Consider the following 15,342-nt stretch of genomic DNA (forward strand, 5'->3'; position numbering starts at 1 on the left):
AATACAAGGCATAGAAGTTTCATATAAGACCTTTCAAGGGGATTTGAATTTCTTGCATCAGAATTACTAAACTATGAACCAATGATGTAATATTCTATAAGTATTTTCATGGTTCCTGTAGTGACAGGCTGTGTAGAACAGCCACAATAAATTTGTCTCTAGAATTCACCAAAAATATCACCATATTCAACATACAATTTCAAATAAATAAATGAAATAGAGGAATGTGGTGAGCCTTCAGGAGATTAAATGTTAAATGTTAAATGTACATTATCTGAAAGGGAGAGGTACTTATAAATGATTAGGATTTGACTACAGAAATAGTCAGATGGGTCTGTAGTGCCGTGAGAAGATCAAGAGTTTGTTCTAAGAAAGTAAACAGAACATTGGAAATGCCTAGGCACAGAGCATCTCATGACAATATCCAACAGGAATGGTGAGGGAACTAAAAGTACACAGGAAAAAGGGCACAATCCACACTCAAGTCGCTGTTTTCTATACACTTCTCATATGGGTATAAGTTCATATAAGTTCACATACGTGATATGATATTAATTTTTCAATAAGTAATAATTCCTGCATGTTTGAATCCATATGCAAAATCCTAGAATTGTCTTTTTCTTCTTCATTAATAAGCACAAAAAGAAAACAAGGATGCTGCTTGTTTAAATACAAACACTTGATTCAGAAAAGCAGATGAGCAAACTGTAGTGCTGAGGACAGTTTTAAGTTCAGTGACTTGAAGCTGTGATGTACCTTGAGAGAAAAGTGGAAGGGTCACGGCCTTCCCCTTGGGTCTCCTGGGCAGTAGGTCTCTTTGGCATGTTCAGCTGCTCAGAACATCTCTAGAAAGAGTGGTGACAGCCAGAAGCTGGGGAGCAGTGGAAAGTAGGTGACACATGTGTAAAATACATTAGGGGCTTTGTCTTTTTAGAGGCTCTTACTGGTTAGCATGGGAAGTGGGTCTCATATGCAGAGTTGCTGGAGTCACAATGAAATATGTTCATATAAAGAAAATCTCCGAGGAGCTTTCATAAAGATAACTCATTTATGTAGTCTAAAGAAAGGGCTGATGCATTTGGGAGTTTATTTGGTTCAGACACCTACAGTTAATTTTACTAATTTTTTTGTTGTAGGTTCAAGATACTTGACATACAGGACTTAAAAGTAAAAGGATTACTTTATCTCATGGTTTCAGAGCCTGAAGTCAGTTGTCATTTGATCCCAACAGAGAAATGTCACAGTGGAAGGAAACGAGGAAAGATAACTGCTGCATGAGAACCAGGGAGCACACAGCAAAGCAGGTGGCAGAGAGGAAGAGGAGGGAGAAGGCAAGGTCCTCAATGTCACACCTCCATGTCTCACCCAGACACACCAGCAGTGTGCTTTGCTAGCATCCTGCCCACCTCTCACGCCAAACAACTTATTAATCAAGAGTGTCATATGACTCCAGGCAATATTTTCCTTCTGCCAATGTTAATGTGTTGAAAGACAGAGATTTGTAACTGTTGAGGAGGGAGCTACAGGAGAAAGGGAGTTTACAATCTGAAGTCCTCAGGTTTTGTCTCAATGCCAGAAAGTATATTAATTTGCCAATCATATGGCTCTCTTTGGTGAGTATTTTTTTGGCTTAGAAAATGAGTAAATCAAGAGATACACTATGAGAAAGTCGTACCCATGAAGCGAACAACCATATTCCTATTTCTCACCTCTCAGAACAGCAGATCCTCCTTCTCTTGCATGGTGTCCTGGCCTGGCCTGACTCACGATGCTCTCTCACACTGATTTCTCCGTAGAGAATTAACTCTGCAACCGGCTTAGCAGACCGGTGACCCCATTTGGAAGAGCAACACACAGGAAGAGCCCACTGAAGCCAGGAGAAAGACTGGAATGGTGGTGCAGCCCTACGCTGGGGATGCTGATGACAGAGGATCACAGCAAGCTCAAGACCAGCCTGAGCTACATAATGAATTCAAGAACAGAATAAATTACATAGCAAAACCCTGTCTTCAAAACAAAAACACTGAAGCAGCTCTGGCAAAGCCAGGAGTAAACCCTTGTTAACTGCAGGCTAGAACAACAACAACAACAAAAATGCAGGCTAAAACTGGCCAGCATTGACAAGCCCCCGAGTTGGACACCCCACACCCTCACACCCCCACTACCCGCATCTGCAGGAGGACAGCGATAACAGGAAGCCAGCAGCAGCCCTGCTACTCCCACCACAGCCCTGTTTATCAACCAGTCCCAGGCCCAGCACCCATGGGACTCTAAAATTTTCCACCCTCTCGACCAGTGCCCCCCCAAACTCCCCGTATCTACGGCGCCCACCCTCCTCTCAGTGCCAAGGGTCTTTTGGCCCTAGGCCCATCTGCACTCAACTGCAATAAACTCATCGCATGTTCCTTAGATTCTGCCTGCCTCGGTGGTCTTAAGCTTGTCTCAGTCTGACCCTACAAGCATCCTGGGAGGCAAACTGGACAAGAAGTATCTGAGTTACTATCTCGCATTCCAGCTGCACTCACACTACTAAGGCTTCTGTCGTCACTCTCGGTTCAGAGGGTCCAGAGCGCGGAGCGGGAACCAATCAGTGTGGAGGGGGCGGGCTGTATGAACTGTCCAATCAGGGGCCCGGGGAGGAGGGCTCTGTTTCCGGGCTTCTAAGCACAGAACCAGAGCTGGGTTCTGAGAGCTGTCTCAGTTGGGTAGACTGTCCGTGCTTTAAGATTTCTGCTGGCTGCAGGCTGCGTGGGAAGCACCCGGGGAGACCCTCCAGACACGCAATGGTGACGCTGTGGGACGGGTGTCCTGATAGGGATGGGACGGGACGGGGTGAGGTCTGGGGGGAAGCGGTGGGAACAGCAATGGCGGACCGGCGCCTGCCCGCTGCTCCGGAGTCCGAGTTCCTCCTGGCCTCTGCGCCCGTGGACACTCTGTCCCTCCTGCCTTGCAGGTCTGTTTTGTGTACCCAGCACCCTGTCTCCACAGCCACCCGACCAGCCTAGAGTGCAGACTCGGGCAGCCGCAGCCCACAGCTCCATCTCCACCTGTGCGCCGACAGGGAGAATTGTGGGGAGACCCTGATTCCAGTGGGGAGCTGTGGGGAGCGGGACCCCTGGTCTCATTCGTCCCTCCAGCAGACCTGAGGGATCTCAATTTTATAAGTGTCGAGGATACAAGGTCTCAAAGCCACAACTTAGCTCCTGAGGACGACGCTGCTCTGTGATGAGAATAAATTGCCAAAAGTATTCTATGTCCCCACATTGCCAAACTCGGGATTAGTGAGGACCAGTGCCGTGTGAGAATTGACAGTAAAGATTGCCAGGCGTGGTGGTACGAGGCTGAGGTAGGAAGTTAGCTTTGAGTTGGAGGCCAGTCTGGGTTACTTAGTGAGATCAAGGCAAGCCTGAACTACAAAGCAAGACCCTGTGTGAAACAACAAAACAAAACAAACAAAAAACCGAAGGAAAAGAAAGAAATGTTCGATATTGCTGGTCTAGTGAGTTCGTGAGAGAGTGCTTGCTGAGCATGCAGTGAACTTGTGAGCTATATACACAGCAATGCAAAAGCAATTATCACCTAATGATTTGGGTGGCACCTCTATGAAGGGAGAGACCTCTTAAGTGAGGCCTTCTCATATTGTTTAGAGTGCTGAGAGAAAGGGTGGGGTTGTTAATATGTTAACAGGGATCCCGGAAAGTGTTCCTGCTAAGGACTACTTCCAGAAAGGGCTGCCTGTTATACACATACACACACACACACACACACACACACACACACACACACACACACACAGTGGGAGAATCATTAAACTCAGGCATTTACATGGAACATGTGATTTGGTGGAGTGGAAAAGAAGAGGGGTAGCATCTCAAGTAACTGCTATAGGCCTTGGACTGTAGACATTGTTTTAAGAATTGAAATGCTGACTGAGGTGGACTTTATATTAAAGGAATAGTGTAGTAGGAGTAAAAGTTGAAGGTGAGCTCTGTGGCCATAGGAGTGGTTAGCAATAAAAGGTTTCTGTGTAGGGAGAAATAAAGGGGAAGAGAAAAAAAGTGGGAGAAGAGGGGATGGTAATTGTGATAAAATCCGTGCCTACAACAGAGAGGGTCTTCCCCTGAGGTCAGATTGTTGTTAGTGTGACAAGAAAGAATTGTGTCCTGACTCAGTCTGAAAATGTGTCAAATATCTCAGCATTAAGAAAGGAGAAGTTGGGCTGGGGATGTAACTCGGTGGTGCAAGTGCAAGGCCCTGAGTTCCAGTCCAGGTACCAAAAGAAAAAGAAAGAAGAAAGGAGAAGTCTTGGTAAAACTTAAATATGTCTTTTATTACTACTGATCAATGAACCAAATCAGTCTTTTGTTGTTGTTCATGCTAGCCTTGACCTAATTATGTAGTCCAGGATTGCCTCCAACTTGTGGCAATCCTCCAGACTGAGCCTCCTAAGTACTGAGACTAGCAGCCAACACACTCATCCCTAATTGTTTCTGAGGAGAAAAAATGGAAATTAAGAATTGTCCGAGCTTGTCTGGCTTAAAAATTGGTAGACAGCATCGTCTAAGTGTGATGGAAAGGGATTTGTTCAGGATACAGCAGATTTCAGGTATGGTTGCTGTTTTTATTGTACAGAAGATTGAATGCAGCACCTTTTCCTCTGGAATACATTCTTCATACCTTGAAATATTTTTTAAATTTTGAGACCACATCTTTCTATGTTGCCCAGGCTGCAGCAAACTTTTGATCTTGTTTCAGCCTCCTGGAGTTCTGAGATAACAGACATGTGCCACCATGTCTGGCTGAGATATGGGGTTAGTTAAATGAAATTTATGTGCTTAGTTAAATGAAATTTCAGTGAGGCATGATGCTGCCTACCTTTCATCTCAGTCACTGAGGCAGGATTATTACAATAGCAAGGCCTTGGTGGACAGTGGAGCAGGACCCAGGTCAACATAAAGGAAAATCACCGGGGCTGTGTCTCCAATCCAACATAATTTGTGTAACATGTGCAAGGCCCTGAATTCAGTCCAGTACTGAAACATAAAAGTGATAAGTACTCAGTGGACGATTTACTTTGATTTGGAATTTTATACTGTTTGCACACTAGTGGTCTGAGCTGCAGTACTTAATTGCTCAAGATAGTGGGCATCAGCAGTGAGTCCCAGCTCTGTCAGCAACAAGACACCAAGTGAAAGCATCCAATGATTTTCACTGCAGCACATTCAATAAATTACATGGATATTTAATATTATGAAATAAGCTATGTGTTGCATACATTTTTCAAATACAGGTTTATAGAAATGTGTTAATCTGTTTTAAAGGAGCCAAGGCTTAGCAATGTTTGCTACCTTATGTATATTCAATGCATTTTCTTTTTTCTTTTCTTCTTTTGTTTTTGAGACAGGATCTCATTATACAGTTCAGGCTGGCCTTGAATGGACTATTTGGCTCAGGCTTGCCTCAAACTCATGGAAATCCTCATGCCTCAGCCCCGAGGACTGGGATTATAGGCATTCAGCACATTTTCAATACATTATAGTTTGAACTGCCTGTGGCTTGCTCAAGATATTTTCCCTTGATAACTCAAGCAGAATATGTAGACTTATTCCTCAACTCTTTGTAAAGTGCTTCTCTGTAGAATATGAAACTTACCAGGTAGTACCCTGTGTGGAGTAGTATATTAATCGGGTTCTCCCAAGGAACTGGGACGCATTACGAGTAGTGGTTTAAATAAAAAAAAAAATAAGAGTTGTGGCTTTTGTTTTCTAGTTTTGGTTTGGTTTAGTTTGATTTATTGTTTTAGTATTTTAGAGAGGTGCATCACTCTGGTCACACTGTCTGGCTTGTTCCATAAGAACAAGGGACTAGTATAGTAATTGTCAATGATCAGACAGGACTGAGCAGTTTAATTACAAAAACATCAAGCATGGGCAATGCTGAAAAGAAAACACTTCCATTCCTATTTCTATTTTATGATGAACGCAGGTACTATTCTTATTGCCTCAGTTTTGGAAAACTATATGGCTTTCTATTCCACCCTTTTCTGTCTTCCCACTACCTCTTTCTTGTCTTAATGGGCTGAACTCATGTCTGCTTAGAATGGTCACATCCTAGACTTGGGGTTCGTTTTCCTTTGCAGTGACTTACATCTCTCTAGGGAAAGAGATGACCACAGGCATTTGTTCTGTGTTCCATATGTGGCTGGAGTCTGCAGTCCTGAAACCTTCTGAGTGCTCCTGAATTCCCCACACTCTGTGGACAGCTCTGTCATTTTGGCATTCTGGAGAAGCCCATAGGAATGGCCTCTGCAGAAAGGCACAGCTGAGCTAAAAGCACAGAGCTTCAGTTCACCCCTTAGTGTGGCCTCTACACCTCTGGCATCTATCATAACACAGCAAGCTATGGAGACCTTTGTGGGTTTTTGCTAAAGCAAAAATCTGAATCTGAAAGGCAGTGGGGTCAGGGGAGAAGAGAAAAAGTACCTGGCTTGGTGGAGCATTCCTGTAATCCCACTACTCAGGAGGGTGCAGCAAAAGGATTGCCCAGAGTTTGAGGACAGCCTGCCTCCCATAGGGAGACACTGTCACCAAAAACAGAGAGAGAGAGAGAGAGAGAGAGAGAGAGAGGGAGAGAGGAAGTGAGGAAGTACCAACTGAGTTTTTTGGATAACTCAGCTTGGATTTGGGGTTTAGAGCTAGTGAAATGGATGGCAGCTTGTGGGGGTATTTTTGCCTTCCCGGTGCTGCATCATTAAAAAGATTATACGCCCACTACACTGGCTAAGTCAAAAGTTTCCAGCTACTGGTGATTCCATACTTGAGAAAACATGTGGACATGTAACATAACATCCTGTTTGGCTTTTCCATAGTCATAGGAAAGCAGGCTTTTCCAGTTCTGTCACTGATATGAATGTGCTAGAAGCATTCTCTTTCTTGCTGTGTAAGAAATAGATGAGACAAAATGCCCCTGATGCTCAGGAGCCTGCTTGTTAGTGTAAGGTTCCACTGGAGCACACTTGAGACCATCAAGGCAGGCAAAAATCTAAGCAACATACATTGAGTTTATTGCCATGTGGGTGCAGATGGGCCGAGGGTGAAAAGGCTGTTGGCATAGGAAGGATGGCGAACACAGTTTATATAAAGGAGTTTTAAGTAGGGGAGGGGACGTCAACTAGGAGAATGGAAAATTTTGGTGTCTCGGGTTGAGGCTGGTGAACAGGAAGTGGTGAGGGTAGCAGGGCGATGGCAGGTACAGCAAGGTACATTGGGTGCCTTGTGGTTTTTCAGAGAATCTGTCTCCTTGCAGGTGTGAATGAGCAAGTCAGTAGTTGGCTTTCTGTCATCACTATTCTTGCATCTGTTGGGTTTTTTTTTCTGTTAGGCGGGGGTCTCACTGGGGGCGGGCTATCATTTAGCGCCCAGAATGTATGACAATTTAAATTCTAACACACACTCTCCACATACCACCACCAGGGAGGAATAATTCCTATTTCTCTTCCCAACAAACACCAGATTTTTTTCAAATTTGGTGAATTTGATATGAATTGATATTTATTTCCATTTTTCCTTTTATGCCTTTTTTCTCCTTTCCTTCTGTAATTTACTTGTTTATATTTGTGTTGAGGCTAGGTTATTTTTGTTTGTTTTGTTTTGTTTTTTGAGACAGGGTCTCACTATGTAGTTGAGACTAGCCTGGAGCTCACTATGTAGCCCAGGTTGGTCTTGAACTCACAGTGATCCTCCTGCCTCCCCAGTGCTGGGATTACAGGCATGCACCACCATGCCTGGCAAGGCTAGTTTTTAAATAAGCTGTTTTCTAGTTATTTATCACATGTACAGAATGAAAGTACTTTATATACTTTTTAATCTACAGGTTAATTTAATCAAGAATATTCTTTGCTGAACAGAAATCTTAATTCTTATTCCTTTTGTATATTTTTATACTCACATTAATATTTGTACCTTTATATATTTATATCCGAAGATTTTTCCACTCATACTAGATGACAAAGGGATTTTTTTATACTTTCTTCCATGTTTTGCCGTTTCTTATTTCATATTTTTGCCTTATATCTGCCTGGAGTGCATCTTTGAAAGTTTGTGATGAAAAAAATCAGGCTTATTTGGCTCACAAAATGTACAATTTGCCACCATAAATGTATTATCAATCACAGAATTCCTCTTGTTTTGTACTGCCAACCATATCAAATCTCACTTTAGAATAAGGCAGAAATATTTCTTATAAATTTACTGTGTTTAAATGTTGTGTCATATTTACCGCTTAATTGACTATAACTCTACATTGTGTCCCAAAAAATGGAAAGGGAAGCTTTTCTTTACTTTTTTATTTGAGATTTGAAAAGTAGAGTACTTTCCTTTGTTTTTCAGGAGAGATTGTAGAAAATTTTGTCACATTTGTAGTTGCTTCAGTGGTATTATAAATATACTTGTATTAAGAATAAATTTGAATATTTTATAGTGTATTACATCCAACCTAAGTCTGTACATTATTTTCTACATGTTCAGATCACATCCTCCAATTTATTTTGATTTTTTTAAGACAGGGACTCCTGATGTTGTTCGTGTGACCTTAAACTCATATAGCCCAGGCTGAGCAAGAACTTGTATTTTAGCTGGATGTGGTGGTGTAATCTGAAATCCCAGCACTTTGGAGGCCTATATGGGAGAATTGCCTTGAGTTGGAGGGCATGATGGACTTCATACTGAGTTTAGCACCAGCCTGAACTACATAACAAGACCCTATCTCAAAAAAACAACAACAAAAAACCCCAAAACCCCAAAAAACAGAAAAAGAAAGATCTTGTGGTTTTCTTCTGCCTCAGCCCACCCAACTGCTGGGATTGTAGGCATGTGTACCATGACTGGCAGTCAGATTCTATCTGGGCATAGTATTTCTCTTTATGACTATGTTGCAGGCTTTTAAAGAATTTGTTCATAAGGTTTCATAAAGGTGGATATATAACTGCTTGGATGTATATAAGTATTTCTTACTGTTCATAAAGTCTTCACCTTTACAGCGATATGTGAAGAGGACTATCTTGTATAAAACAAAACATTGGCACACATTGAGACAAGCAGCAGAATAATGTCTGTTAATTCCTTTTTAGGCTGACATTAGAAGTTTATGCACTCTTACTACTTCTAAGAGTTTTTTGCTGGAGTTCTTTGTGTCTTCTGCATAGAGAATCATGTTGGCTGCAATATGCAGTTTTGCTAGTAATGATAATTTGAGTTCTTTTCCTGTGTGTATCCCTTTTATTTCTTTTGCTGATTGCTCTGGCTAATGTTTCAAATATTATGTTGAATAGAAGAGGTGATAGTGGACATCTTTGTCTTAATTTTAAGGAGAATGCTTTTAGTTTTTCCTGATTTAGTATGATGTTGGCTATTGGTTTAATCATAAATAGCCTTTATCATATTTAGGTATGATCTTTCTGTACCTGTTTTCTTCAGGGTTTTTCTAATGAAGGTGTATTGGATTTTGTCAAAAGACTTTTCTTCATCTATTGATATGATCATATGATTTTTCTCCTTACTTAGATTTATGTGATTTATTACATTTATTGACTTTCATATGCTGAACCATCCTCACATCTGAGATGAAGCCTTCTCGATTAGGATCTTTTTGATAATGTGCTGCATTCTGTTTGCTAATATCCTGTTGAGGATTTTTGAATCTATGTTTATTAAGGAGACTGGCCTGTAGTTTCATTTTTTAGTTGGGTCTTTTTTATCTTGTTTGGGGATCAGGATGAAACTGGCTTCCATAAATTTTGGGGAGTACTCTATGCCTTTCAGTTGCTTTGAAGAGCTTGAGGAGTATTGGTTTTTGTAGAATTCAGCAGTGAATCCATCAGGCCCTGGACTTTTTTAGCTAGTAGATTATTACTGTGTCGATTTCATTGCTTGTTATTGGGTTGTTAAACATGTTATGTCTTCTTGGGTTACTTTTGGTAGTTTGTATATGTCTAGGAATCTGTCTATCTCTTCAAACATTGCTAATTAGAATATGATTTTTTGTAGCAGTTACTAGCCATCTCTGGATTTCCAGTGTCTGTTGTAATTTTACCATTTTTATTTCTTTTTTGGGTTTTGTTTTGTTTTGAGACAGGGTTTTGCTATGTAATTCAGGCTGGCCTTGAACTCTCTATGCAGCCCAGGCTGGCCTCCAGTTCAAGGTGACCCTCCTGCCTCATCCTCCCCAGGGCTGGGATTACAGGCCCCACAGCCAGCTCATCTTTTTTATTTCTAATTGCACTGATGTAATTCTCTTGGTAAATCTGGTGAAGGGCTTGCTATTTATTCTTTCAAAGAACCAACTCTTTTGTTATTTTTATTGTTATTTTTAGTATCAATTTTATTGATTTCTGCTCTCATCTTTATAATTTCCCTCCTTAATTTCAGTTTGAGGATGATTTTTTTTTCCTCAAGTATCTTAAAGTTTCTCATATGGTTGTCGGTTTGAGCTTGCTCTGTTTTCCTAATGTGAGCATTGACTGCAGTGAATTTTCCACTTAGAACTACTTTCATAGAGTTCCAGAACTTTCAATGAATTGTAACATCTGTGTCATTACCTGTCAGAAAATTTAAAATTTCTTTTGGGATTTCTTCTGTAACCCAGTGATATTTAGGATATATTATTAATTTTACTAGAGCTTTTGCCTTCCCCAGAATTTCTTGTTGATTTCTATTTTCACAGTGGTCTGATAGTATGGGTGGGATAATTTCTATTTTTTTATATTTACTTAAGCAGGTTTTTTGGACAAGGGTGTGATCTCTTTTGGAAAAAGTACCATGTACTGATGAAAAGACTATATACTCTTATAGAAGGGTGAAATATTCTGTATATATATGCATTAAATTTACATGTTCAAGTGTCTGTCTTAGTCTATATCTGTCTATATCTATAGATACTATATTTGCTATCTATCTATCTATCTGTGTATATCTGTATATAGAGAATCTTTCTTTAAAATTATATATGGCCCCCTCTTTTTTCCCTTTTTTGGGGGGTTACTGCAGGTTGGCAACTGGAGAAGTGAGAAGAGTTTGTGGTTTATATGGAGAGTTTTGGTAGGATGTTGCCTCCTTGTGAGTAAGTTTTAGCATTGTATGTTCAATGCTAGTATTTACTCCTTCTGTTATTTACATGAAGTGATCTTGACCCTGTCCCTCTGGGTCACCAAAAGAGTTCCTTCTGTTTATAACAGCATCCAGAGATTGAGTCTTACAACACTTCTATATGATAGTCCCCTCAGTTACTCCTCCCTCTTTTTTTATCTCTGTGCACACTGTGACATTGTATTATTGTTGCTCTGCAGTGAGGTATGTGAGGTGGGTTGGGGAGAATGGGAGATAGTTGAATTAGGCGTGTTAAAAACCAAGAGAGAAATTTGAAAGGGGCATCATGCTATATGAGAAGAAAAGGTTGATGAAGGGTCTGATTTTCTTTGAGTACTTTCAGTTGAGTAGAAGTGTTAGTATTGAGAGTTTTCGGAAGCTATTTTGTGAGAGTAAGAGCAAGATGTGGACAAAAGGAGGTTTATGTTGTGATTGAGGAAAAGTGTGTGGGAGTCAGAACTTGCTGATAGGGAGACAGTAAGTTGGGTGAGATATGGAAGAGCCAAAGGCTTAGGAGGGAAAGATTGAGGAATTACACTAGTAAAGGTAGACATGCCTGTGAGGGGCTATGTATGATAAATTTTAAAACTTGGGAGGTGGAATTTATGTGTTTGAAAAAAGAATAAATATGTTAGTAATATTGCCTTGGGGGTTTGAGGTGAGGAAAGCTACAGAGAGCTGAAATGACAGAATGTAGATGCCTATTCAGAGCCAATGAAAGAAAGAAGTACAAAAGTGATAAAACAATCAAAGAACATAACACAACCCCACATCACTAAATAAACCAAGAAATGCACAAAAACTTAAATAAGATGTGTGATGAGAACACACATCTAATAAGACACTGTATGTGTGATTCACAAGTATTTTCTTTGCCAGAGAGCCTGGGTGGTTACATCCCAATAACTCCTCTGATCCTCTGTTGCAACAGTGAACTTAACTCAGTCTCAGAACTTCAGTACCGGGGATCGAACTTGGGTCCTTGCGCTTGTGAGGCAGGTGGTGGAACCACTGAGCTAAATCCCTGGCCCAGTCTCAGAACTTCTTTGTGGGAGGTTGCAGGCATTCCTGGAGAGTGTGATCTGGTCCAAGTTCTTGAGTTAGGAGCTCTTGCTGTCCCTCCCTCTGGGTGTGATGACAGGTTCACTGGCACTTAATTGTCCACTGAATCAGGAATATTCCTGTGCACCCAAATCAGCTACAGCAGCGACAGGCTATTCTGCTCCAGTGACATCTATCAGGGTTAGTAGAGAAATAGGACCCTGTTTTGGGTCTCCCTTTAACCTACAGAAGAGATCCACAGTTATGGTGTCAGCATAATAATAACCCAAGTCTTGGCCCATAGTTAATGTGCACTAATGGTATTGAACAGTACATTTATTGAATCCATTAGCTAAAATGCAGGGATTTGAGGACCAGGCAATGCCAGAGTGGGGAAGAGAAGAGAAACAAGAAAAAAAAAATTTTTTTTAAGTCTTTTGCTCTGTGGTATGGGAAAGGAAATAGAAAGGGGGTAAAGGATCATATTGATAGTAAGAGTATGTTATATACTTAGGAGGGAATACAGGAAAACTTGGGAATAAAATAGGTAGTGAGAAATAGGATGGGAAAAGATTCTATGATTGATATAAATAATAGAGAAAAAGCTAAAGAGAGACAGATGAAGAGGGGAGAGCAAAGAAAAGAAAATTGAGAATGAATAAAAGGCAGGAGAAAGAAGTCAGGCAAAGAAATACATATAAAAATAAGAGAGATGTAAACGACAAGTAGGAATTTCCTTATCCTCTGTCAAGTGTATTGGGAGGAAAGAGGCAAGAGGAAGAGAAGCACACATAATACAGACATGCTCATAAAAGAAAGAAGGGTAAAACAGTGCAAAAAATAGATTCTTTTATCTTCCTGACACTCTTAGGAAGTCTGGTTCCATTTGACACATTAGTTCTTGATGAAACACCAGAGGATGGAAAAATTACTGTCCCACTGCTGGAGGTGAGATGAAAGACACATATATGTATTCAGATAAGAGTCCTATATCTCTGCAGTTGCTCTCTAGTCCAACTATGAGATTTATATTCTTTAATTTATCATATCTCCTTAATGATTGTGTTTGTGATTTCTACATGCTCAGGGTGGTAGAATCTTGGTGCAGTAGACCAAGAGTAGTGTGTCCAAAAGTGCTGTGCACTTGCACTGGCTTAGGGACTTCAGGGACATAAAGGTATACAGGTGCAAAGGCAAGAGTGCATACTACAAAAAATACCTTTGAAGAATTACTATTATAGCAATGGAAAGCTCAAAATGTTTTGAATATATGTAATTGTATGATACTGCACTGTGCCTACATTTTCAGGGATATTTACATGGTTTCACATAAAGTGTTGCCAGGAATATGTCTGTCTTTGTGGATAATCATTATGGGCTCTTTTGAGTCTACACCTACAAGTGTAACTGATACCTGGTTCAGGAGGCTTCTGCCAATTTGCATGAATATTGCAGTTTACCCACTGTCTGCAGCAGTGTGTTTGAGGTAACGTGAGTTCAGGGCCAGATGTCTGACAGTATAGTTTTTCTTCATGCTGAGAAAACAGAATGTAGAGAAAAATAGAGGTTTGGGGTAGACCCAGAAAATGTATTGAGTGTAGGTATGGTTGTCCTAAACTATGGTGAGTTGCCAGATTTGGGACTGCAAACGAGATTAGTTCTGTGATAAAATGGAAATTACCTCAGGGATATTTTTTCAAGATTTTTGGAAATAATGGTCATTTTCCTATATTCTGGAATGTAAAATCTAAAACTGTCACACAATCCCGAATAGGAGAAATGTCTGTTTTAATCATAAGCACTTTGAGGCACTATCTTCATTTTTATATCTAGAGTGACTCACGTTACCCTTTGATATCTCCAGGATGCTGATTCATGATGAAATATCCCATACATTGGATTGAATTCTTCACTTGAGGCATTGTAGTAGGACTGGGTTCTTTTATAAATCTCTGTGTGTCACTATTAAATTTTGTGCCTGCTCTTTTCTGAGAGAGAATTTTTGGTGTTCAGAAGGGAAGGCAAACCTTTGAGTCTTTTCAAAATTCAGCCTGTGGACAAGAGAACAGTTTTTCCTTGGGAAGAAAGACAAGTTTTAAAATTCTTAGCTTCAAGAGGGTATTATGTAATTTCCATGTGTTTATGTAGTTTTTGTGGTATCTTATGCCATTGATTTCCAGTTTCATTGCACTATGGTCTGATAATATCCATGGGACAATTTCAGTTTCTTTGCACTTACTTAAGCATGTTCTGTGAGCTAGTATGTGGTCTATATTGGGTAGAGCTCCATGTGCTGCTGAGAAGAACATGTCATCTGTTGTTGTTTGGTGGCACATAGATATCATTATGTCCATTTGTTCAGAGGTTTGGTTCACATCTGATATTGCCCCCTTAACAAGTACTTAGTGACCTTCTGTGTCTCTTCTGATCTGTCTTGGCTTGAAATCAACTTTGTCTGTGAATAACATAGCTAGTCCTGCTTTACCTGAGTTTCCTGTTGCATAGAATAATATTTGCTATCCTTTAACTTTCAGTCTATGAATTTTTTAAGTTAAATAATGTTTCTTGTATGCATATCATTGAATCTTGTTTCTTGATCCTTTCTGCCAATATGTCTCCATGAGATTGGTGAATTACATTGATTGGTGAATTGAGACTGTTCACATTGGTAGTTATAACTGATAAATATTGACTTATCCTTGTCATTTTTTTTTTCTTGTTGGTCACCTTTATTTCTCTTCTGTTCAGTTGCTTGTTTTGCCTGGTGGATACATTCTATTAGAATTCTTTGAATTTTTGTCTTCATTTTGTTTTCTAGAATACCTTTCAGAACTATTTGGAGTGCTGCTTTGGTGGTCATGAATTTCTTCAGGTGTTTGTTGGCATGCCAGTGTCTTATTTCTCCATCAATTTTGAAATAAAATTTTATGGAGTGCATCAATTTGAATTGGAGGTTGTTTTCTTTTTGTCCTTGAAATACTTCACTCCCAGGTCTCCTTGACTTTAGGGTTTGTGTTGAGAAGTCTGCTGTGATTCTGATGGGTTTTCCTTTATAGGTGATTTGTTTCTCTAGCAGCTTTTAATATTCTGTTCTTATGACTCGACCATTATTTGCCATGGTGTTTTTTTTTTTTTTTTTTTTTTTTTTTTTTTTTTTTTT

At 40.2% G+C, this 15,342-nt stretch overlaps 1 protein-coding gene across 1 annotated transcript in view; it reads left to right on the plus strand.

Moving 5' to 3' along the window:
• The first annotated feature begins 2,666 nt into the window (after window positions 1-2,666).
• The window catches only part of LOC104857653 (zinc finger protein 14-like), a 24,308-nt gene continuing 11,632 nt past the window's right edge, over window positions 2,667-15,342 (plus strand). The window contains exon 1 of the mRNA XM_010617687.2: window positions 2,667-2,786. Within this exon, the coding sequence (XP_010615989.1) occupies window positions 2,784-2,786 (3 nt within the window). The 5' untranslated portion in view covers window positions 2,667-2,783. The remainder of the gene's footprint in view (window positions 2,787-15,342) is intronic.

Source organism: Fukomys damarensis, unplaced genomic scaffold (assembly GCF_012274545.1).
Source record: "Fukomys damarensis isolate Sample0158 unplaced genomic scaffold, DMR_v1.0_HiC HiC_scaffold_37, whole genome shotgun sequence".
NCBI lineage: Eukaryota > Metazoa > Chordata > Mammalia > Rodentia > Bathyergidae > Fukomys > Fukomys damarensis.